Below are 25775 nucleotides of genomic sequence, written 5' to 3' on the forward strand. Positions count from 1 at the left end.
TTACAAGTTTTAACGTTCGTGAATCACCGGTCAACTTGGGTGGTCAATTGTCTATATGAAACCTATTTCAATTAATCAAGTCTTAACAAGTTTGATTGCTTAACATGTTGGAAACATTTAATCATGTAAATATCACTCTCAATTAATATATATAAACATGGAAAAGTTCGGGTCACTACAGTACCTACCCGTTAAATAAATTTCGTCCCGAAATTTTAAGCTGTTGAAGGTGTTGACGAATCTTCTGGAAATAGATGCGGGTATTTCTTCTTCATCTGATCTTCATGCTCCCAGGTGAACTCGGGTCCTCTACGAGCATTCCATCGAACCTTAACAATCGGTATCTTGTTTTGTTTAAGTCTCTTAACCTCACGATCCATTATTTCGACGGGTTCTTCAATGAATTGAAGTTTTTCATTGATTTGGATTTCGTCCAACGGAATAGTGAGATCTTCTTTAGCAAAACATTTCTTCAAATTCGAGACGTGGAAAGTGTTATGTACAGCCGCAAGTTGTTGAGGTAACTCAAGTCGGTAAGCTACTGGTCCGACACGATCAATAATCTTGAATGGTCCAATATACCTTGGATTTAATTTCCCTCGTTTACCAAATCGAACAACGCCTTTCCAAGGTGTAACTTTAAGCATGACCATCTCTCCAATTTCAAATTCTATATCTTTTCTTTTAATGTCAGCGTAGCTCTTTTGTCGACTTTGGGCGGTTTTCAACCGTTGTTGAATTTGGATGATCTTCTCGGTAGTTTCTTGTATAATCTCCGGACCCGTAATCTGTCTATCCCCCACTTCACTCCAACAAATTGGAGACCTGCACTTTCTACCATAAAGTGCTTCAAACGGCGCCATCTCAATGCTTGAATGGTAGCTGTTGTTGTAGGAAAATTCTGCTAACGGTAGATGTCGATCCCAACTGTTTCCGAAATCAATAACACATGCTCGTAGCATGTCTTCAAGCGTTTGTATCGTCCTTTCGCTCTGCCCATCAGTTTGTGGATGATAGGCAGTACTCATGTCTAGACGAGTTCCTAATGCTTGCTGTAATGTCTGCCAGAATCTTGAAATAAATCTGCCATCCCTATCAGAGATAATAGAGATTGGTATTCCATGTCTGGATACGACTTCCTTCAAATACAGTCGTGCTAACTTCTCCATCTTGTCATCTTCTCTTATTGGCAGGAAGTGTGCTGATTTGGTGAGACGATCAACTATTACCCAAATAGTATCAAAACCACTTGCAGTCCTTGGCAATTTAGTGATGAAATCCATGGTAATGTTTTCCCATTTCCATTCTGGGATTTCGGGTTGTTGAAGTAGACCTGATGGTTTCTGATGCTCAGCTTTGACCTTAGAACACGTCAAACATTCTCCTACGTATTTAGCAACATCGGCTTTCATACCCGGCCACCAAAAATATTTCCTGAGATCCTTGTACATCTTCCCCGTTCCAAGATGTATTGAGTATCTGGTTTTATGAGCTTCTCTAAGTACCATTTCTCTCATATCTCCAAATTTTGGTACCCAAATCCTTTCAGCCCTATACCGGGTTCCGTCTTCCCGAATATTAAGATGCTTCTCCGATCCTTTGGGTATTTCATCCTTTAAATTTCCCTCTTTTAAAACTCCTTGTTGCGCCTCCTTTATTTGAGTAGTATGGTTATTATGAATCATTATATTCATAGATTTTACTCGAATGGGTTCTCTGTCCTTCCTGCTCAAGGCATCGGCTACCACATTTGCCTTCCCCGGGTGGTAACGAATCTCAAAGTCGTAATCATTCAATAATTCAATCCACCTACGCTGCCTCATATTCAGTTGTTTCTGATTAAATATGTGTTGAAGACTTTTGTGGTCGGTATATATAATACTTTTAACCCCATATAAGTAGTGCCTCCAAGTCTTTAATGCAAAAACAATCGCGCCTAATTCCAAATCATGCGTCGTATAATTTTGTTCGTGAATCTTCAATTGTCTAGACGCATAAGCAATCACCTTCGTTCGTTGCATTAATACACAACCGAGACCTTGCTTTGATGTGTCACAATAAATCACAAAATCATCATTCCCTTCAGGCAATGACAATATAGGTGCCGTAGTTAGCTTTTTCTTCAATAACTGAAACGCTTTCTCTTGTTCATCATTCCATTCAAATTTCTTCCCTTTATGCGTTAATGCAGTCAAGGGTTTTGCTATTCTGGAAAAGTCTTGGATGAACCTTCTGTAGTAACCAGCTAGTCCTAAAAACTGGCGTATGTGTTTCGGAGTTTTCGGGGTTTTCCACTTTTCAACAGTTTCTATCTTTGTCGGATCCACCTTAATACCTTCTTTGTTCACTATGTGACCGAGGAATTGAACTTCTTCCAACCAAAATGCACACTTTGAAAACTTAGCGTACAATTCTTCCTTCCTCAATACTTCTAACACCTTTCTCAAATGTTCACCGTGTTCTTGGTCATTCTTTGAGTAAATAAGTATGTCATCAATGAAAACAATGACAAACTTGTCAAGGTATGGTCCACACACTCGGTTCATAAGGTCCATGAACACAGCTGGTGCATTAGTTAAACCAAACGGCATGACCATAAACTCGTAATGAACGTAACGTGTTCTGAAAGTAGTCTTTGGAATATCATCTTCTTTCACCCGCATTTGATGATACCCGGAACGTAAGTCAATCTTTGAATAAACAGACGAGCCTTGTAGTTGATCAAATAAGTCGTCGATTCTTGGTAGTGGGTAGCGGTTCTTGATGGTAAGTTTGTTCAACTCTCGGTAGTCGATACACAACCTGAATGTACCATCTTTCTTCTTGACAAACAAAACAGGAGCTCCCCACGGTGATGTGCTTGGTCGAATGAAACCACGCTCTAAAAGTTCTTGTAATTGGCTTTGCAGTTCTTTCATCTCGCTGGGTGCGAGTCTGTAAGGAGCACGAGCTATTGGGGCAGCTCCTGGTACAAGATCTATTTGAAATTCAACGGATCGATGTGGGGGTAATCCCGGTAATTCTTTCGGAAATACATCGGGAAATTCTTTTGCAATGGGAACATCATTGATGCTCTTTTCTTCAGTTTGTACTTTCTCGATGTGTGCTAGAATAGCATAGCAACCTTTTCTTATTAGTTTTTGTGCCTTCAAATTACTAATAAGATGTAGCTTCGTGTTGCCCTTTTCTCCGTACACCATTAAGGGTTTTCCTTTTTCTCGTATAATGCGAATTGCATTTTTGTAACAGACGATCTCTGCTTTCACTTCTTTCAACCAGTCCATACCGATTATCACATCAAAACTCCCTAACTCTACTGGTATCAAATCAATCTTAAATGTTTCGCTAACCAGTTTAATTTCTCGATTCCGACATATATTATCTGCTGAAATTAATTTACCATTTGCTAATTCGAGTAAAAATTTACTATCCAAAGGCGTCAATGGACAACTTAATTTAGCACAAAAATCTCTACTCATATAGCTTCTATCCGCACCCGAATCAAATAAAACGTAAGCAGATTTATTGTCAATAAGAAATGTACCCGTAACAAGCTCCGGGTCTTCCTGTGCCTCTGCCGCATTAATATTGAAAACTCTTCCGCGGCCTTGTCCATTCGTGTTCTCCTGGTTCGGGCAATTTCTAATAATGTGGCCCGGTTTTCCACATTTATAACAAACTACATTGGCATAACTTGCTCCGACACTACTTGCTCAGCCATTACTCGTTCCGACACCATTTGTTCCTTTCGTTCTATTAACCCCTGGTCCGTAGACCTCACACTTCGCCGCGCTATGACCATTTCTTTTACACTTGTTACAAAATTTGGTGCAGAACCCCGAGTGATACTTTTCACACCTTTGGCATAGCTGCTTCTGATTGTTGTTGTTGTTGCGGTTATTATTGTTGTTGGGATGATTATTGTAGTTGCTGTTGCTGTTGTTGTTGTTGTTGTTGTTGGGCCGTTTGTTGTAGTTGCGATTGATGTTGCGATTCTTGGGATAATTGTTGCGATTATTGTTGTAATTGCTGTTGTTGTTGTATTGGTGATTCTTATCACCGTTTTCCTCCCACTTTCTTTTGACTTGCTTCACATTGGCCTCTTCAGCAGTCTGTTCTTTAATTCTTTCTTCAATCTGGTTCACTAGTTTGTGAGCCATTCTACATGCCTGTTGTATAGAGGCGGGCTCGTGTGAACTTATATCTTCTTGGATTCTTTCCGGTAATCCTTTCACAAATGCGTCGATCTTCTCTTCCTCATCTTCGAATGCTCCCGGACACAATAGGCACAATTCTGTGAATCGTCTTTTGTACGTGGTAATATCAAATCCTTGGGTTCGTAACCCTCTAAGTTCTGTCTTGAGCTTATTGACCTCGGTTCTGGGACGGTACTTCTCGTTCATCAAGTGCTTGAATGCTGACCACGGTAGTGCGTACGCATCGTCTTGTCCCACTTGCTCTAGATAGGTATTCCACCATGTTAACGCAGAACCTGTGAAGGTATGCGTAGCGTACTTCACTTTGTCCTCTTCAGTACACTTACTTATGGCAAACACCGATTCGACCTTCTCGGTCCACCGTTTCAATCCGATCGGTCCTTCGGTTCCATCAAATTCCAAAGGTTTGCAGGCAGTGAATTCTTTGTAGGTGCATCCTACACGATTTCCTGTACTGCTAGATCCAAGGTTATTGTTGGTATGTAGCGCAGCCTGTACTGCGGCTATGTTTGAAGCTAGAAAAGTACGGAATTCCTCTTCATTCATATTCACGGTGTGTCGAGTAGTCGGTGCCATTTCCTTCAAAATAGTCAAATGGAACAAGTTAATCATACAGAATATTAAGAGTAGTTAATAGTATTTCGTAGCATAATATGAACTCATTTATAAAAGCTTTTTCTTCATATTAGCGTTTTATAAGTTTAAATTCGGGTAGTACCTACCCGTTAAGTTCATACTTAGTAGCTAATATACAATTCAACTACTACAATTCTATATGAAAAACTGATTATAATAATATTTCGCGTTCAAACTTTTATACAATATTTTACAAACTTACAATACCGCTTATTTTACATAAAGCATGAAATATAGCACACAATAACTTTGATACAAGATAGTTGTGAAGATAATTCTAGCTAGTACACAAGTCGTTCAGCAAAGGCAATAAAGACACGTAATTCATACGTCCAGAAACAAGTCATGCATTCTGGTTTTACTAGGACTACTTCCCATCCTTGGTCTTGTGGAACATAACCGTTATGGCCGTTGATAAGACAGCGTGTTGTAACGTCGTCAAAGGGACGAGGGTTACGTAATGTCCAACAGTCCCGTAATAATCTAAAAACCTCATTTCTTACCCCAATTACCGACTCCGTCACTTGTGGAAATGTTTTGTTTAATAGTTGTAGCCCGATGTTCTTGTTCTCACTTTGGTGAGAAGCGAACATTACTAATCCGTAAGCATAACATGCTTTTTTATGTTGCATGTTAGCCGCTTTTTCTAAATCACGAAGTCCAATATTCGGATATATTGAGTCAAAATAATTTCTTAACCCGTTGCGTAAAATAGCATTTGGGTTCCCCGCAATATATGCATCAAAGTAAACACATCGTAACTTATGGGTTTCCCAATGTGATATCCCCCATCTTTCAAACGAAAGTCTCTTATAAACCAAGACATTCTTGGAACGTTCTTCGAATGTCTTACAAACTGATCTCGCCTTAAATAGTTGTGCCGAGGAATTCTGGCCGACTCTAGACAAGATTTCATCAATCATGTCTCCGGGTAGGTCTCTTAAAATATTGGGTTGTCTATCCATTTTGTGTTTTTAAACTGTAAAATAGACAAGAGTTAGATTCATAAAAAAATACTTATTAATACAAGCAACTTTTACATATATCATAAAGCATAAGAACACTATATTACATATATTACACCACACGAATACAACTATCTTATTCCGACTCGCTCGTTTCTTCTTCTTCGGTTTTGGTTCGTTTTGCCAAGTTTCTAGGGATATATGATGTTCCCCTAATATGAACCGTCGTTGTCCACATTGGTTTAGAAAAACCTGGTGGTTTAGAGGTTCCTGGGTCATTGTTACAACTTAAGGACTTCGGGGGTTGACGATACATATAAAGTTCATCGGGGTTGGAATTAGATTTCTCTATTTTTATGCCCTTTCCCTTATTATTTTCTTTTGCCTTTTTAAATTCAGTTGGGGTAATTTCTATAACATCATTGGAATTCTCGTCGGAATCCGATTCATCGGAGAATTGGTAATCCTCCCAATATTTTGCTTCCTTGGTGGAAACACCATTGACCATAATTAACCTTGGTCGGTTGGTTGAGGATTCTCTTTTACTTAACCGTTTTATTATTTCCAATATATATTCGACTGTTCGTTATTATTAGGTGAGTCAATGGGATTTGTGCTAGAGGTAGACATCTATCACACAATATCAAACATGTTAAGAGATTAATATATCACATAATATATACATGTTAATAATATATAGTTTCCAACAAAAATGTTAAGCAATCATTTTTAAAGAAAACACGGTCGAAGTCCAGACTCACTAATGCATCCTAACAAACTTGATAAGACACACTAATGCAAATTTTATGGTTCTCTAAGACCAACGCTCGGATACCAACTGAAATGTCCCGTTCTTATTGATTAAAAACGTTCCATATTAATTGATTTCGTTGCGAGGTTTTGACCTCTATATGAGACGTTTTTCAAAGACTGCATTCATTTTTAAAACAAACCATAACCTTTATTTCATAAATAAAGGTTTAAAAAGCTTTATGTAGATTATCAAATAATGATAATCTTAAATATCCTGTTTACACACGACCATTACATAATGGTTTACAATACAAACATGTTACATCGAAATCAGTTTCTTGAATGCAGTTTTTACACAATATCATACAAACATGGACTCCAAATCTTGTCCTTATTTTAGTATGCAACAGCGGAAGCTCTTAGTATTCACCTGAGAATAAACATGCTTTAAACGTCAACAAAAATGTTGGTGAGTTATAGGTTTAACCTATATATATCAAATCATAACAATAGACCACAAAATTTCATATTTCAATACACATCCCATACATAGAGATAAAAATCATTCATATGGTGAACACCTGGTAACCGACATTAACAAGATGCATATATAAGAATATCCCCATCATTCCGGGACACCCTTCGGATATGATATAAATTTCGAAGTACTAAAGCATCCGGTACTTTGGATGGGGTTTGTTAGGCCCAATAGATCTATCTTTAGGATTCGCGTCAATTAGGGTGTCTGTTCCCTAATTCTTAGATTACCAGACTTAATAAAAAGGGGCATATTCGATTTCGATAATTCAACCATAGAATGTAGTTTCACGTACTTGTGTCTATTTTGTAAATCATTTATAAAACCTGCATGTATTCTCATCCCAAAAATATTAGATTTTAAAAGTGGACTATAACTCACTTTCACAGATTTTTACTTCGTCGGGAAGTAAGACTTGGCCACTGGTTGATTCACGAACCTATAACAATATATACATATATATCAAAGTATGTTCAAAATATATTTTCAACACTTTTAATACATTTTGATGTTTTAAGTTTATTAAGTCATCTGTCCTCGTTAGTAACCTACAACTAGTTGTCCACAGTTAGATGTACAGAAATAAATCGATAAATATTATCTTGAATCAATCCACGACCCAGTGTATACGTATCTCAGTATTAATCACAACTCAAACTATATATATTTTGGAATCAACCTCAACCCTGTATAGCTAACTCCAACATTCACATATAGAGTGTCTATGGTTGTTCCGAAATATATATAGATGTGTCGACATGATAGGTCGAAACTATGGTATCTCAAGATTACATAATATACAATACAAGTTGATTAAGTTATGGTTGGAATAGATTTGTTACCAATTTTCACGTAGCTAAAATGAGAAAAATTATCCAATCTTGTTTTACCCATAACTTCTTCATTTTAAATCCGTTTTGAGTGAATCAAATTGCTATGGTTTCATATTGAACTCTATTTTATGAATCTAAACAGAAAAATTATAGGTTTATTGTCAGAAAAATAAGTTACAAGTCGTTTTTGTAAAGGTAGTCATTTCAGTCGAAAGAACGACGTCTAGATGACCATTTTAGAAAACATACTTCCACTTTGAGTTTAACCATGATTTTTGGATATAGTTTCATGTTCATAATAAAAATAATTTTCCTAGAATAAAAACTTTTAAATCAAAGTTTATCATAGTTTTTAATTAACTAACCCAAAACAGCCCGCGGTGTTACTACGACGGCGTAAATCCGGTTTTACGGTGTTTTTCGTGTTTCCAGGTTTTAAATCATTAAGTTAGCATATCATATAGATATAGAACATGTGTTTAGTTGATTTTAAAACTCAAGTTAGAAGGATTAACTTTTATTTGCGAACAAGTTTAGAATTAACTAAACTATGTTCTAGTGATTACAAGTTTAAACCTTTGAATAAGATAGCTTTATATGTATGAATCGAATGATGTTATGAACATCATTACTACCTCAAGTTCCTTGGATAAACCTACTGGAAATGAGAAAAATGGATCTAGCTTCAAAGGATCCTTGGATGGCTTGAAAGTTCTTGAAGCAGAATCATGACACGAAAACAATTTCAAGTAAGATTTCCACTCGAAATAAGATTGTTATAGTTATAGAAATTGAATTAAAGTTTGAATATGATTATTACCTTGTATTAGAAAGATAACCTACTGTAATTAACAAAGGTTTCTTGATCTTGGATGATTACTTGGAATGGATTTAGAAAACTTGGAAGTAAACTTGCAATCTTGGAAGTATTCTTGATTTTATGAAACTAGAACTTTTGGAATTTATGAAGAACACTTAGAACTTGAAGATAGAACTTGAGAGAGATAAATTAGATGAAGAAAATTGAAGAATGAAAGTGTTTGTAGGTGTTTTTGGTCGTTGGTGTATGGATTAGATATAAAGGATATGTAATTTTGTTTTCATGTAAATAAGTCATGAATGATTACTCATATTTTTGTAATTTTATGAGATATTTCATGCTAGTTGCCAAATTATGGTTCCCACATGTGTTAGGTGACTCACATGGGCTGCTAATAGCTGATAATTGGAGTGTATATACCAATAGTACATACATCTAAAAGCTGTGTATTGTACGAGTACGAATACGGGTGCATACGAGTAGAATTGTTGATGAAACTGAACGAGGATGTAATTGTAAGCATTTTTGTTAAGTATAAGTATTTTGATAAGTGTCTTGAAGTCTTTCAAAAGTGTATGAATACATATTAAAACACTACATGTATATACATTTTAACTGAGTCGTTAAGTCATCGTTAGTCGTTACATGTAAATGTTGTTTTAAAACCTTTAGGTTAACGATCTTGTTAAATGTTGTTAACCCATTGTTTATTATAACAAATGAGATGTTAAATTTTTATATTATCATGATATTATGATATATAATATATCTTAGTATGATATATATACAGTTAAATGTCGTTACAACGATAATCGTTACATATATGTCTCGTTTCGAAATCATTAAGTTAGTAGTCTTATTTTTACACATGTATTTCATTGTTAATACACTTAATAATATATTTACTTATCATTTAACATAATTAACCAAGTGTATCAATATCTTAATATGATTCATATGTACCTAGTAAGACGTTGTTATAACGATAATCGTTATATATATCGTTTTCGAGTTTCTTAATTTAATAGTCTCATTTTTATGTATATAACTCATTGTTAAAATACCTAATGAGATACATACTTATAATAAAATCATGTTAACTATATATATAACCATATATATGTCATCGTATAGTTTTTACAAGTTTTAACTTTCGTGAATCACCGGTCAACTTGGGTGGTCAATTGTCGATATGAAACCTATTTCAATTAATCAAGTCTTAACAAGTTTGATTGCTTAACATGTTGGAAACACTTAATCATGTAAATAACAATTTCATTTAATATATATATAAACATGGAAAAGTTCGGGTCACTACAGAAGACACTTTAACTTCTTTCCTGTCTCACGTTCTACCATGACATGGAACTGTTTGAAGTAATCGAACACCTGGTCCTTCGTCCGTAAGAAATATACACACACCTTTCGAGAAGCATCATCGATAAACGTTAGAAAGTATCGGTTGCCGCCAATTGATTCAACCTCCAAGGGACCGCAAACATCAGAGTGTACCAGACTGAGTAACTCTGATTTTTTCGTTGAAGAGGAATTAAACGAGACTCTATGTTGCTTACCAAACAGACAATGATTGCAAGGATCTAGTGCAGCATCCTTGTCTACATTGATAAGCTCCTTCTTTATTAGGGTAGACAACCCTTTCTCACTCATGTGACCGAGTCTCTGGTGCCATAAATTTTGTGAAGCCTCCTTTTCTGCAACATTAATACTGTTTGTGCAGATCTTCACATGAGTCTTGTACAGTGTGCCACAAATGTGTCCTCGAGCGACTATCATTGCGCCTCTTGACAACTTCCATGTGCCTCTACTGAAATGACTATCATAGCCCTGTTTATCGAGAGCTACCCCAGAAAGTAGATTCAGCCGAAGATCTGGCACATGGCGGACATCCTTCAGAGTGATCGTGCTCCCGGAACTTGTCTTTATCTTGACATCACCAATTCCGATAATCTCAGTGGAACTGGAATTTCCCATCTTCACAGCTCCAAAGTCTCCAGCTTTGTATGTTGTGAAGTATTCCTTATATGGAGTCACGTGGTAGGAAGCTGCACTATCTACCACCCATTCCGTGTCTTCTCGTGAGACGTGAAGGCATGTCTCATCATGGGTTGAACAATAAGCTACATCACCAGAGATAGTCACTAATGTTTCTCCACCCTTATTCTTCGGCTGTGAACTGCTTTGACCTTGTTCCTCTTTCAATCTATAGCAGTTCTTCTTCATATGTCCCTCTAATCCACAAAGATGGCATTTATATGTTGGTTTTCTGCCATCAGCTGACCTGCCCCTGCTCTTGCTTCTGCCTCTCCATTTATTTTTGCTACTCATTCGCTGTCTCCCCCGATTCTCTGTGACAAAAGCATGGGTCTGATCTGTGCCCTTGTCCTTTCTCCTTGCCTCTTCACTGAATAGGGCATCCTTGACCATTGACATGGTAAGTTTGCCATTCGGGGCTGAGTTGTTGAGTGTTACTACCAGCGTTTCCCAACTATCGGGAAGGGAACTAAGTAGCAGTAGCGCCTGAACTTCATCGCCAAGAGGCATCTCTACAGACGATCACTGGTTGACCAAGCTCTGGAACTCACTGGTATGCTCGGCAACTGAAGTTCCACTTTTGAGCTTCATGTTAACTAAACGCCTCATCAGCAGGGCTTTATTCCGAGCAGTCTTGGCCTGGTACATGTCCTCCAACTTTTTCCAGAGGACATATGCGTCTGTCTCTTGTGCAACATGGTGGAAGACACTATGATCAATCCATTGACGGATCTGACCAATAGTTTTTCGGTTTGATTTCTTCCACTCTATCTCTTTGGCGGAATCAGGGTTTATACCCTTCAATTCAATAGGATCGAAAAAATCCTTACAGCTGAGGAGATCTTCCATCCGAAGTTTCCACAGCGTGTAATTTGTGGCTGTGAGCATAATCATAGCTCCGGAAGATGATGTTGACTCTTCTGTGGACATTATCACCTTACAAATAATTTTTCAACACAAACGGGGTTGAATTGTAGAAAACAGAGATCACCGTTACGTCCGGAACGGTTGAAAATGGTGGAATAGACACTTCGCGGCTTAAATTCCACTTACGGGTAAAAATTATAATTTTTATAAACTTCAGGGACCAAAAAATCTGAAAATTTCAGGGACCAAATTGTAAAATTTCAGAATTGCTACAGTAATGCTACAGTACTGCTACAGTGACTTGCTACAGTACCGCCAGCTACTACAGTGAATTGCTACAGTGACCGTCTTCTCCGGCGAAAATTCCGGCACCGGTCGTCTTCTCCGGCGAGATTCCGTCGAGTTGACCAAACTTTGACCGCGTTTTCTGGGCTCGTTATAACTCCGTTTAAGTCGCCGTTTTTTGCGTTGGACTCGGTTCGACGAGACGAATCTAATGGTACACTCAAAATTGAATTTTGAGAAAACTTCAGAAGACCCAAAAACTCAACCAACGTCTCTAACCAAGCTCTTGATACCACTTGTTAGGAAGAGAGGATCGCCTGGACGTTGGGAGATACAAATTTGAGAGAAAAACAACTCTATTACTCACAAGAATAGATTTACAGAGTATTACAAAACTCTTACAAAAAACTCTTAAACTCACACACACTCTCTAGGTTGTGATTACACTTCTCTGAGTGATTTGGGATGATTTACAATGGACGTTTGCACCTCTATTTATAGGGAGAAATTTATGCCGGTGAATGGTGTGAACGAGGAAGGTTGGCGGAAGTTGGCAGCCGTCATCGTGTTCAAGTTTGCTTCTTCTTCATGAGTTGTTCAAAGATGGCTACTTTGAACATCTAGAAGGTGGGCTTCTAGATTGTAGGCTGGAAATCTTCAGGAAAGACGAAGCTTTATGTTTTTGTGGAATCGAATTGATGTGTTTGTTTGTTTAGAAGAGTTGAAGGAACGTACTTGTCAATTGTATCGATTTCCATCTGTGAAGGTTGTTGAAGATGGTAGCGTCGGAATGTGGGATGGGCTTGTAAATTTATGTAATGCGTTATTGGGCTAAGGAAGTGGCTGGGCTGGGCCCATATTTAATTGATCTTAATTTCGATTTCGATGAATAATAATATTAAACAATAAAATTGTTTATTATTTAAGTAATAAAACTAAGAATAAAAAAAAGTCGATGATATAAATGAAAGTTGACACATAAATTATGTTGGAGGTTTTAGAATTGATGTAGGTGAAATAATCGATAATCGTATGTTCATAAATCTACATTTATCTAGCAAACGATTATAACACAAACTGAGATAAAATTAATAAGCTGCTAGTCTACGGATATGCTATTGTGAGACCGCTAGTTAGTTGTATATACATGATCAAATTTAAGTGTTGCACTTATATATTGGCAACAAAATATTATGCATGACCAAATTATTATTATGTTACACTTAGTGAAAGTGGTCCCGCGGAGCTTTCGGAAAAGGGTAGCCTAGTGTGTAAGCACAACAATGAACCGCGGCGAACCCCCAGACGACCTATCTAAGATTAGGGCGAGAAGACCTCAGTTGGAGACGGGGCGGCTTTCTCTATTTCACGAAGATGTCATTTTCAAGACTTAATATGTCACAATTATTTATTTGTAACGTGAGTTATGGTGGATTAATGGAAAAAAGTTTTGTACCAAATTTATATGATATACAAAAGTTTACATTATTATTATGGCTAATATTGTATATAATTCTTCAATTATTGTATCAATCAATCATCAGGTAAAACATTGTGAGAACCAGGGCGAATCAAAGAAGAGGCATGGTGGGGTGTCCGCTTCCAGTGGATTTGTAATTTTTAGTACAAGTTTTTTCGATTTTTGGATTTTGCCCCGGTGAAATTTTTTTTGTTCCAAACCCTCCATATTTTGCCCCAAAAATTTCATATTTTTCCCTAAAACCTTCGTATTTTGTCAAAAAAAACCTCCAAATTTGCTCAAAAAACTCTATATTTTACCCCAAAATCTCCATATTTTGCTCAAAAAATCCCTACGTTTTAAAAAAATTCCGCCCCGGTAAAAGAAATTCCTGAATCCGCCACTTGTGAGAACTAATCAAAGAAGGATGGAAGTGATAAATCAAATAATACACCAAGAGATAGAATTGTGTGTTCAAGGCAGTTACTATTGCCAAACTTATATAAGCAGAAGGATTCCCCAACAAAGTCAGAAATTAAGAAGGCAGTCGAATAATTCGAATATATATTTTGAACAACAAGTGTCTAAATTCAATTTAAATTCTGCCGGATTCTCATTATATTCCGCGAGCCAAACGAGACCTTTATATATGCTTCATAATACAAAAATAGAGCAGGCAGGAACTGTAATGGACGATAAATAAAAGTTGAGGTACTGAAAGTAAACAAAATCAAATCTCGAGGGTTCTAAGCTGTATAACCTTTTAAATTAAACGCTAACTGGTTACTCACCTTTGTCCTCGTTCATAACAGAAGCTCCTGTTTCTCAATCTTTCCAAAAACGATGACACTACACTTACCGAAAGCAGTAAAATAACCCGACCCGTTTCTCCAAATCAAATCTTTTTCATGGGTTTAATTTAATCACTTTGGTATATTAGCAATTGGAATTGGAATATTAGCAATTACGGTCTGGTACTTTTTCCGTTTCCCCTATCCCAATTTCTCTTAAAGTTCTTCAATTTTAAGTATGTTATGTTCAATAATCTAGTAATTAGATCTATTCAGTAATATACATTGTATCTTTCTTATAATTTGGCCAATTTTCGTTTAGGGTTTGCTGTACTCTATCAATTTTGTTGTTAATTTGGTCAATTTTATTGTTCATTTTCTGCCTTACCCCGTTTGTTGTGTGTAAAGTTTGAAACTTTTCGCTTGTTGAAGTGATTATTGAAAATCCGGATATCAATTTCTTGTTATAGTTTATGTTCCCATTGTTCAACATATTATTAGGGCTCTATTTTGTACCTTTAGCACTTAACTTTTATACAAGGAAACAAAACTAGGGTTTATATATAGAAAGAAATCTTGAAATGGATTATGGTAGAGAAAGTGGGAATGTTGTTCAAATAGTCACCGGAGGGTCCAGAAACGGCGGTGATTATTGGGGTGATCAACCGGTTTATGCCACCGAGGATGAATATAAGGTTTGGGATAGGGAAGCATCTGTTGATACAACTTCTAATTCGAATTACGATGGGCGGCAATCGCAAACTCGATCAGGAAGTGAACCATCAAATAAGAAAAGAAACGTGCAGGGTGGTGATGCACAGTCAAACAGTCGGTCAAAGGCAATTGGGAAAATGTTTTTTAAGACAAAATTGTGCTGCAAATTTAGGGCGGGTACTTGCCCGTATGTTACAAACTGTAATTTTGCTCATAGTATTGAAGAATTGAGAAGGCCGCCGCCTAATTGGCAAGAAATTGTGTCGGCTCATGAGGAAGATAAGGCGGTTACAAGTGAACCAAGAGAAGAGTTTCAAATTCCGTCACTTGGGTCTTCTAATTTTACGGTTGATAATCAAAGGTCTTATAAAGGTCGACACTGTAAAAAGTTTTTTACTGAAGAGGGGTGTCCTTATGGTGATAATTGCACGTTTCTTCATGATGAACAATCAAAAGCTCGTGAAAGTGTTGTCATAAGTTTAGGTCCTGGTTCTGGTGGTGGGTATGGTGGACCTAGTGGCGGTGGCGGTGGCGGTGGAGGTGGAGGTGGTGGCGGCGGTGGAGGTGGAGGTGGTGGCGGTGGTGTTGTAGGAGTCGGGGGTGGTGTAGTAGATGCGACAGGAGCTAATTCGATGTTGAAGCCTTCGAATTGGAAAACGAGGATATGTAACAAGTGGGAACAAACGGGTTATTGCCCGTTTGGAAGCAAGTGCCATTTTGCTCATGGTGCTGCAGGTATAGTTCTATTTCATAAACAATCTTTTATTTATCACTGTTTTTGTTAGGCTACATATGTATTTAATCTAAGGTTATATGTTTATGTATTTCTTCCATCCATATAGAGTGCGTAATTAAATTAGTCGAAGTTAATATGATTAATCGTATAGTAGGTGTTAACCAAACTCGTTGATTTGTACTATGCGGATTGCAAGACTTGTTGGCATTTAGAAATTATGCTTATAATTCAACATTACAAACGGTAAGCTGGACTTCAAAAGTCAAACGTGGACTTATTTTGTATGGTACAACTAGATTTGAAATTTTGACGCACTTATATGGGTAAAACTTGGTTATAATTTGTATAAAAAAGGTAATAATAAACATCAAAAGGATGTGTCAATTGTCAAATGGGTTAAAAAACTCCACCAAATTGTTTTTTTTCAAGATACTAACTCCTATATTATCATATGATCATATTATGAAGAAACAAGAAACACAAATGGGAGAAACTATTATTGAAGCAAAATAATCTTTGTGATCAAATTTGACACAACAATTGCTCTTTGAATAATCTAGGTAAAAAGTATTTGGGCTAACCCAACCCGACCCATACCCAACACTATCTATTTGACCCAGAACTATTATGCCAAGTTGCACAACCCGCCCATTTTGTCACCTATATGGTGGAACTATTATATGCCTATTTTGCATGATTATGGTTGGATATTTTGGTTATACCATATACTCCTCCAACTAAGGTAGCCTTGCACTGTATATGATTGTTATAAACTTATAATATATGTATGTATTAATTCCACTTTTATCGCTTCATCAAATATATGGGATTATAATGCTTCTTTTGGCAGAACTGCATCGATATGGTGGTGGGCTTGTTGATATAGATGCTAAAGATTCTCCTACTTCAATCGACCCAAACAAGCAACCTTCAAAGACACCTGGCGAAACAATTGTAGCTGGTGGCCAATCAGACGGTTACCATGTTGGGCTTCCTTCGCGGCTGCCAGGTGTTATTCCAAGAACTGGACAGAGGTTTCAGAAATGGAAGGGCCCCGACAAAATTAGTCGTATTTATGGTGACTGGATTGATGACATCGAATAAGTTCTGGGCACGATTGGATTTTGTTATCGTGTTTGTTTTTCTCTTAAGTTCCGCTTAAAAACTGTTATGATGATAACTGTATTTGTATTTCTCTCTTTACTTAGACCTGAATGGCTGTGAATGCTTTTCTTTTTGGGAATTTTTTTGTTGTTGTTCTTATCTTCGATTATGAATTATGATTTATGATATAAATTATATTGGACTAGCCTCGTACCATAATTCAGCCTTAGATTAATGTTCTACTAGTATCTTCTGTAGATTATGGTCAAGGAAAAATAAATCAAAATTAGTATTGTTAGTTTGTTACTGATACTAATATGTTTTGTTCTTTAGATATGTCACTCATAATGAGAGTCTCATCTCAGTTAATATGTTTGTTTAGTGTTTCTGTTTAGTTCGTTGCTATTCTCCTTTTGTCGTTTGGCTTTTGTGTAGTTCGTTCGATTAAATCTAATTGTAGTTTTTTGTTTGTCTTAGGGCCTTGTTGCCTTTTTGTTGTATTTTGTTTTCGAGTCTTCATCTTTTACATTTGATGATAAAGTTTTTCGAGTTTTCATAAAGTCATAGTTTTTTTCGAAATAAAAATGTGTCTCGTCTAATTCTTCTTGGGATTGGGATAAATGGATAATGTTGTTAGTCCTGTTATTATTAATCTACCAAATAGCTATGATTAGTCATAATTTAGTAACCTAAAGCACCATTTATGTAGGATGCTTAATAAAAAGGATGGCCTAAAATCCCAAAAGTTAATAATTTTTTGACTCTTGTGATGATAAATTCATACAAGTTCCTCATATGACTCGTTCAATGGGTTTATATGCACCTTATGATTAAAAGGGAAACTAATCCCACACATCACCTTCTTACCAAATATTATATTTGATTTTCCATCTCCTTTTCTTTACCCTATTGTCCCACAAACTATGCAACATGCCAACCAAAATTTTCTTAGACTCTTTTCACATTTCACTTAATTCACATTGTAATCCATATCTTCCTCATACCGGCCGGAATTTTATATCTCCGGCCAACCTACAACCACCTTGTGACTCAGCCAATGACGACGGAACCTGCATCTATTGGACCGCCGCCAGAAACTCAATCATCCCCTCCCGTCACCATCATTTTAACCACCATTATCCTCGTCATATTCTTCATCGGCTTCTTCACGATATATTTTTGCAGATGTTTCATGCAAAACGTGTTTTACACATGGAATTCACGTCATAACCCTTCTGGACCACACATGGGTGGTCCAGGGGGTGTACCACCCCCTGGACTCGATCCAACAATTATAAGCACTTTCCCTACGTTCATTTACTCTAACATTAAAGAATTTAGGTGTGAGACGTATGGATTAGAATGTGCTATATGTTTGTGTGAGTTTGAGGATGATAACGTCCTTCGACTTCTAACAAAGTGTTGCCATGTGTTCCATCAAGAGTGTATCGATCTTTGGCTTGAGTCACATAAATCATGCCCCTTTTGTCGACGTGGCCTTGAAACACCTATTAACTCTCCACAAAAATCCCCATTGTCACAAAATAGTACACCCATGCACGAGATTCAAGAAAACGAGACGCTTGAAGACACTTTTACTATCAATATCCGAGACGAAAACAAGAGGAACAACAATAATGATACGAAAGAAGTACATAACAAGGGGAAGCATGTAACAATTGAAATCGATCAACGAGATAAAGAAGATGACAGTAAAAAAACCGAAAGATTCTCTAGAAACAACTCAACAGGACATTCGATTGCTAGAAATAGTAAATCAAGTGAAAATGAAGATCGGTTTACATTAAGATTGCCCGAACACATACAAGCGAAACTCATTCATGGACATAATACAACAAGAAGTTGTACAGAGTTTGGAGAACTCAAAACTAGAACTTCATCAGGGAATACTGGATTTGGTGAGGTATCAAGTTCTAGTAATGTAGTCATGTAGACAAACCCCAAGTACATGTAAAGACTTGAAAAGTTCACATCGAATCGTTCAAATCGATTCGCAGATACTGTTTGTATCAACACAATTAGAAATTTAGTAGGATTCATTAGCTAGGAACATGTTAGAATCAGATACTTTGTTTCTCTCTTGTTTTTTTATGTGAGATAACTTTTAAACAAAATGTATACGAATTTAAGTGTACATGTAAAGTGATAATTTTTGCTATGCTTCTATAATCTGGTCTTTAGTAAATATGCAACAATTTAGTTATTGTTTGTAAACAAATCTTATGAACATAAAATGGTCCCATTGACTTGCAAGTTGCAACATAGAACATGATACATGTAAACAGATGTTAGTTACAGGAGACCGTTAGAATTTTTTTTAAAAAATGTACTTTCCTATGGTCCTTACATTGGTGAATAAAAAAACGATTCTTCCCACTGATCTTCAACTACCAAAACTGCTTCAAACTCGAAATTACAACAAACTATGGCTCAGCAGGTTGTTCATTATAAGTATTGTCATCTTCGGTTTCACTTTTATCTGCATTTCTTTCACTAAATGCTAAAGTTATTGGCCTCCCTAACAACTCCTGCATTTTAATTTTAATTGTAAACATTTTGTATAAGCAATGATATACTAAGGTAACATAACAAATTTATTTGTCACTGTTGAAGTGTTAATGCATTTACTAGCATATAAACCCAAACCAATAAAAACATATGCATCTTTTTACCAATACAGAGTAAATACATTGTTAAAATTCCAAAAATGTTACCTTCCCATTTAAGGCAGATAATGCAGATTCTGCTTCTTCTTTAGATGCAAACGTCACAAATCCATAACCTGCAGACCGTCCTTCTGGGCTTTCGAAAACAACCCGGGTAGAAACAGGATTGAAATCGGCACCAAAAAACTCTTTAAGATTATTACTTCTTACCCTCCACGCGAGATTCGACACGTACAGCTTGCAACGTTTTTCACCAGTAGGAGAAGGCGGAGGTGAAGATTTTTTTATATCTTTTGCAAATTCTACCCGAATAATCCTACCCATTAATTCCTGCACATAAACTTGAAATTTTTCTCATCTTCATTTTATTTTTTTGGGCGATAAAACATAATTAAATTAAAACGATATAATGATCTAATTGAGTTACAATTGATTCACACCTAATTGGTCTAAATGACAAGATCCACGATCTATTTGATAGTACAATTGAACTAGACCCATTTACAATTTGCATAGGGAAGCTAACGAAGATAGCATAAATCTCATTAGATCATGTAATTGCGGTGTTTGGCTGCGTGTTTATGAAACTAGCTATGTGATATTGGATAAATAGAAATAAGTAATTAGATGTACTAGATATAAGTCATCATAAGTTTATCAAGATTATCTTAAACCCATTTTGCACTATCATTGTTTTTTAACATATCAATAACCACTAATGCACCATTTTTTTGACGGGAGCATTAAGCCACCCAGCCGATCATATCCGGTCCACGTGTCAAGAGGGAACCCGATCAGCTGCACAAATATATGAAGAATATAGATTGCCCCGCGAGAACCGAACCCTTGAAGTCAAGATTCCAAACCAGATAATAACCTAGGGTACCTTTCGGCTATTACCTACTTAGTACCACTAATGCACCATTACATTCTAATTTGCAAACTTGTATGAAATACAATTACAATTCACTATTTACATTTACATAAATAAATAAAACTGAACAATACCTATATTAAGTTTTGCTAGATATTAAACAGAAAACAAGAGAACTTACATAACAATCATATTTTTCAATTACAGCTAGTGCCTCTTCAGTTGAAGACATTGTAACAAATGCATACCCTCTGCTCTTCCCATCCTTTTTCCTCTTTATTATCTGTGACCCAAAAAAAATAAAAATTTCCAAAAGAATCAACCCAAATAAATGAAGTTTGGCAATAAAAATTGCTACTTTTAAAGCAATACAAACAACCATTTAAAAATAATAATGATAAATAAGTATGGAATTAAAGTATTAAACCTCAGCATCTTCAACAGTTCCACATTCACTAAAAAGATTCTTGAGTTCATCAGCAGAGAAAGACCATGGAAGATTAAGAACAAAAAGCCTTTTCTGTACGATTTCCAAATTCTCAATCTGTTCTGCAGAAACCTGTTCTTGAACTGCTGCTGCTGAACATGAGAATTCATGAAGATTTCTTGAAATAGGAAGAAGATAAGGATAAGATTTGTGAGAAAGTTTTGTGGTGGAAATTGGAAATGAAAGATTTGATCTTGAAGGTGATTGTAATGGTGGATTTAAAGAATATGATGAATTGAAGAATGAGATTGTTAGTGATTCAAGTGCTGCCATTGTTGATTTGTTTCTAAATTAAAATGCTAACTTCCTGTCCTGTATGGTTATGCCGCACAAGATAAAACAATTACAGGGGGTATTTGGTTGGGTTAATTTTGTTTGCTTGATATAAAAAATAATATAATAATAATTGATTATAACTCGTTAAAAATTCGATTGGAGTCGAGCGTAAATGAACTGGAGCGTAAGCTTTAGTTTAAACTTATTTTGAATCTCGTTTAGTAAATGAATCCGAACTCGAGCTTCAAATCTCGAGCTCGAACAAGCTCGCAACCTGAATGAGCTTTTAATATTCTTTTTGTTATTATTATTAGACAAAATTGTCCATTTCGTCCCCGTATTTTTCACTTTTTGTCCGTTTCATCCATGTGTTTTATTTTTTACATTTTTCATCCTTAACAACATTTTAAAGTCTCAACTTTATCACTCACCCTAGCTAACTGAATCCATTAAAACTATTCACAAAGACTATTCATGTAATCTTCAACTACAAGATTTAACTTCTCCATATATTTTCTCCATCACTATTGACCCCATTGACATGTTCATCACCAATAACTCGTTCCTCACCATTTACCTGCTCAATTCCTTGTTTACTGTTATCCACCTCAACTTTATTATCATCGGTAAGGTTTCCAATCAACTCATCCAATTGCTCTCGCAAATCAGTCGACCCTTGCTCAGAATCTAAACTATCATCTGAGTCACTTGAAGATGAATCTTGATGATTTAATCTAATACTCCAATTTCCTAGCTCCTGAACACGAGCCAAACAAAAGGATCCATGAATCTTCACCTTTATAATGGCCGAATATAGTTGACACCGGTTTAATGGCCGAATATAGTTGCCTCAAAGCGAAGTTATCTTTAAATGACTTACAGGCCTCCTCGGATTTAAAGGTGACCCAAATCCATAACCCCCTTGTATGGTGAATCTCAATCACACCCATATAATGTAAAAATCCGAACCTTTTACCGTATTTTGATTTCTTGAAAGGGATGAAAGCATCACTAATCTGATCGAATGATGCAAACTCAGTCCATAATCTCTTAGCATCCACCTGATCTGGGAAATTTGTGACAAAAAAGTAGACAAAATACTTTCAACTTGTTTTTGGAACGGATTGTTAATCGATCTCGTCGTTTATGTTTTGTTGTTGTTAAACTTCCACATCCATCCTTGAGCATTCGTAGCCTTATATGTATTCACCATCTTCAATAACTCCCGTAATTAGTTAAAGATTACGTAGATAGTCCCTGTGAATAGTTTTAACGAACTCAGTTTACCTTCGTTAAGTATATAACGAGGTTTCGGGTTCACCGCGTTTTGTTGGAGACTCCATTTAATTTGTGGCAAGGTGTTTTTACTAATTTGTTATTGTATATACGTTTAATTGTCTCGTTCACTTTGTGTAATGTTTTTATACCTTTTAATTAGTATACCTGAAAATAGAAATAAGTATTAAAGAGTAAAAATTGAAATAATAAATTTAAAGATTAGGGAAAAACAAATGAGAAAGAAAAAATTGTAAGAGATTAAAAATGAAAATTGTAACAAGAAAGTGAAAGTAAAAAAGAGAGAAAAATGTGGAGAAACAAAAAAATGTGAAATCATCATGTTGGAAAGAATGAAGAACAAAGGGGACAAAATGAGAGGTATATCACCTGATTACAGTTCATTCAAATTAATAATAATAATAAAAAAAAAAACAAAAAAAAACGGTGTTTTATCTTTTAATATATGGAGCAATAATTATAAGTTTATAACTACTATTATATAAATAACTAGTCCGGGTCCGGCCCGCGCGATGCGGCGGGGGCTTTCGGCATGTGTATTCATATTTAACGTAGCTTTATGTATTTACATAAGGGAAAACGGTCCATGTGTTAAGCGCCGTTGTTGGTGTTGTCGTCTTTACTGTTTTTTAAAATATGTCCGGTTCAAACGTAGTTAGTTTCGTTTTATTGATAAAATTATTTCGAGTCTGACGGTGCTGGTGAAAAAATATAACTCTTGGCGAGCACGAAGATACGGGATGTCGTTGTTTTTAGCGTTTTTTAAAAAGTGTCCGTTTCAAACGTACTTTTTATCGTTTTGTTCATAAAATTATTTCGAGTATGACGCTCATGTCGAAAAAATTTAACTCGCGGCGAGCGGGAAGATACGGGTTGTCGTTGTGTTTAGCGTTTTTTTGATAAGTGTCCGTTTTGCGTATAATTAGTCCCGTTGGGTTCGTGAGTTTTTTTCGAGTTGAACGGTGGTCTCGGAAAAATTTAACTTGCACCAAGCGAGAAGATAGAGGCCGTTATAAATTCGGGTGAAATTAGTTTCTTTTATTTTAATAAAATTATATATTTACACTTTTTACCCCTGTTAAAGTGTAAACTTGAAGGGCTGTTGTGTAAATATAGCCGAAGTTGAGGGACCGGTTGTAATGTGAACGCAAACTCAAAACGACAATTCGGTATGTCTGAAACTACGAAATCGATCATCTCTTTTAGTATATAAGTATGTAACGCAAACTCAAAACGACAATTCGGTATGTCTGAAACTACGAAATCGATCATCTCTTTTAGTATATAAGTATGTATATGTATATGTATGTATATGTATATGTATGTATATGTATATGTATATGTATATGTATATGTATATGTATATGTATATGTATGTATATGTATATGTATATGTATTAATATTAAATATTAAATTAAATAAATAAATATTAAATTAAATTAAATAAATTAAATTAATATTAATAATTAATATTAATATTAATATTAATATTAATATTAATATTAATATTAATATTAATAATTAATATTAATATTAATATTAATATTAATAGTTAAAATAATAATAATAATAATAAATATTGACTATAAGTAGATAAAAACTACATAAACAATAATTATGACATACAATGCATATAAATTAAAAAGGAATTATCATATATATCCTTATTAATCTTTTAAATTACATATATAGCCAACTAGATAACATAATATCATATATACTCAATATAAGTAATAAAGCTCTCATGTTTACCTATTTCATCAAACCATAAAACTAAATCCTAAACCATTAACCTATTCATAAACCCTGAACCATAAACTAATAAATTGTAAACCTTAAACCTAAACACTAAACTCTAAATCATATACCTCAACTCTAAACCATACTCTAAACCCTAACCTCAAATTTTAAACCTCAAACTCTTAACCTAAAACCTGATGGTCAATAAATCCCGAACGTTAAATCTTAAACCCAACTAATTAATAAACTCTATATGCTAAACCTTAAATCTTAAATCCTAAATACTAAACCCTAATCACCCTAAACTCTGAACCCTAATAGTTAATGAACTCTAAATCAGTTAGTGTGTAGGGTTTTGAGTTAAAGGTTAGAGTTATAAATATGAAATGGATAAATATGAGAGTATTAATATTTATATTGGGTATAATTGTTGTTATCTTACTTAGTTACATATATTATATTACCTTTAAAGGTTAATAAGGGTTAAGGGTATATATGATATTTGTTGGATATATATATTATTTTATAGTTTAATAGGGGTATATATGACATTCTTCTTATATAGGGTTTCTAGCCTATCGATATCAAGAGAACTTATTAACATTGGGGTTGTGAGTTCGAGTCTCATCGTGAACAAAATATGTGTGTGTGTGTGTGTTGTTCCCCAAAAGAATCTTAATAATATAAAAAACTATATGATATAATTAACGAGTCGGGCTCGAGCCCAACTCGAGCTTGCTAAATATTAAACGAGACGAGCTCGAACTTGAAATGTTAGGCTCGAACCGAATAGAGTTCTAACTTGAACTTTGTTAAATTTAAACGAGCTAAGCTTGTGCTTAGGCTTGTTTACACCCCTACTCACTCATAAGTCACAGATGTAGAAGATAGTTATGTAAATTTGAAAGTTGCAGGGGTTAACTAGTAAATTTTTTTTTTCACATACTGCCTCGAGATCAATGTAACGTTGCTGCGAATCGATCTATGAATCATGTACCGAAACCGCCGATTCAGATTGTGTGCCGAAGAGAGGACCGACGATGGAAGAGACGATCGACGGTTGGAAGAGACGATTATTAATCCGGCGATGAAAATTATTGATAGATTCAAACCGTTATTAAGTGGGCCCCGCAAACATCCGTTAGCCCATCAACACGTTAAAGAGATGTATATGATTATAATTTTGCTTCACAAATCTTGTTTATTACTCCGTTTGACTTCGTGTACGTGGGCTGGCAACTCGGCAGCCTGAGGCATCTTCAATTCGTGGCTTTTTTTTTTAGTTTTAGGTTTTCATATAGCTCTCGTGTTGTTTCGTTCTAGTGCTGTATTGCTTGGCCTTTCTTTTGTCCGTGCCTGATGTATTCCTGCATGTTTGGTTGTTTAATATATTTTGCTTTTTTTTTTTTTTTTAAGTTGTGATTTCGAAAAAGAGATGTAGTTGTGATTTGGTGATGGTGGAGACACGATTTGTTGGGTATACAAAGAAAAAAAAAAGAACAGGATTAATGAAGTTGTGATTTGATTTCGATTGGCATTTTTAGTTAGGGTTTATAAATTTTGTTGGAGATGGAGAAGATATGGGAATGAATATGAAATTTTTGGTGAAAAGATGAAAGAGATGACAAATGACTATTTTACCCT

General features: G+C 35.5%; 3 protein-coding genes across 4 annotated transcripts; 2 read left to right on the top strand and 1 right to left on the bottom strand.

Annotated features, from left to right (window-relative positions):
- The first annotated feature begins 14238 nt into the window (after positions 1 to 14238).
- On the top strand, positions 14239 to 16909 carry LOC139863775 (zinc finger CCCH domain-containing protein 12-like). 2 transcript variants are annotated; one of them, XM_071852383.1, is made up of 2 exons: positions 14239 to 15665; positions 16517 to 16909. In XM_071852383.1, the coding sequence occupies exons 1-2, from the start codon at positions 14798 to 14800 to the stop codon at positions 16768 to 16770; spliced, it is 1122 nt and encodes a 373-aa protein (XP_071708484.1). In that variant the 5' UTR covers positions 14239 to 14797; the 3' UTR covers positions 16771 to 16909. The 2 variants fall into 2 exon arrangements, with proteins under 2 accessions (XP_071708484.1, XP_071708488.1); XM_071852387.1 differs by having other exon boundaries at positions 16553 to 16909.
- Positions 16910 to 17827: 918 nt separating this feature from the next.
- LOC139887900 (RING-H2 finger protein ATL30-like) lies at positions 17828 to 18724 on the top strand. Its single transcript, XM_071870948.1, has one exon. It carries the CDS (start codon positions 17828 to 17830, stop codon positions 18722 to 18724), a length of 897 nt encoding a protein of 298 aa, XP_071727049.1.
- A 266-nt stretch (positions 18725 to 18990) lies between these two features.
- LOC139863783 (28 kDa ribonucleoprotein, chloroplastic-like) lies at positions 18991 to 21169 on the bottom strand. Its single transcript, XM_071852391.1, has 4 exons — positions 20759 to 21169; positions 20513 to 20614; positions 19506 to 19787; positions 18991 to 19319 (listed from the first exon to the last, which is right to left on the bottom strand). The coding sequence occupies exons 1-4, from the start codon at positions 21089 to 21091 to the stop codon at positions 19215 to 19217; spliced, it is 822 nt and encodes a 273-aa protein (XP_071708492.1). The 5' UTR covers positions 21092 to 21169; the 3' UTR covers positions 18991 to 19214.
- Between the last annotated feature and the right edge of the window lie 4606 nt (positions 21170 to 25775).

This window comes from Rutidosis leptorrhynchoides, chromosome 1 (assembly GCF_046630445.1).
Source record: "Rutidosis leptorrhynchoides isolate AG116_Rl617_1_P2 chromosome 1, CSIRO_AGI_Rlap_v1, whole genome shotgun sequence".
Lineage (NCBI taxonomy): Eukaryota > Viridiplantae > Streptophyta > Magnoliopsida > Asterales > Asteraceae > Rutidosis > Rutidosis leptorrhynchoides.

Bases quoted from the DNA above. Each gene is read 5' to 3' on its own strand.
- LOC139863775 (XM_071852383.1), top strand. From the start codon at position 14,798: ATGGATTATGGTAGAGAAAGTGGGAATGTTGTTCAAATAGTCACCGGA. The intron at 15,666-16,516 runs GTATAGTTCTAT...TTCTTTTGGCAG, and splicing joins TTTTGCTCATGGTGCTGCAG to AACTGCATCGATATGGTGGT.
- LOC139887900 (XM_071870948.1), top strand. From the start codon at position 17,828: ATGACGACGGAACCTGCATCTATTGGACCGCCGCCAGAAACTCAATCA.
- LOC139863783 (XM_071852391.1), bottom strand. From the start codon at position 21,091: ATGGCAGCACTTGAATCACTAACAATCTCATTCTTCAATTCATCATAT. The intron at 19,788-20,512 runs GTAAGTTCTCTT...GTTTATGTGCAG, and splicing joins TTGAAAAATATGATTGTTAT to GAATTAATGGGTAGGATTAT. The intron at 19,320-19,505 runs GTAACATTTTTG...ATTAAAATGCAG, and splicing joins TATCTGCCTTAAATGGGAAG to GAGTTGTTAGGGAGGCCAAT.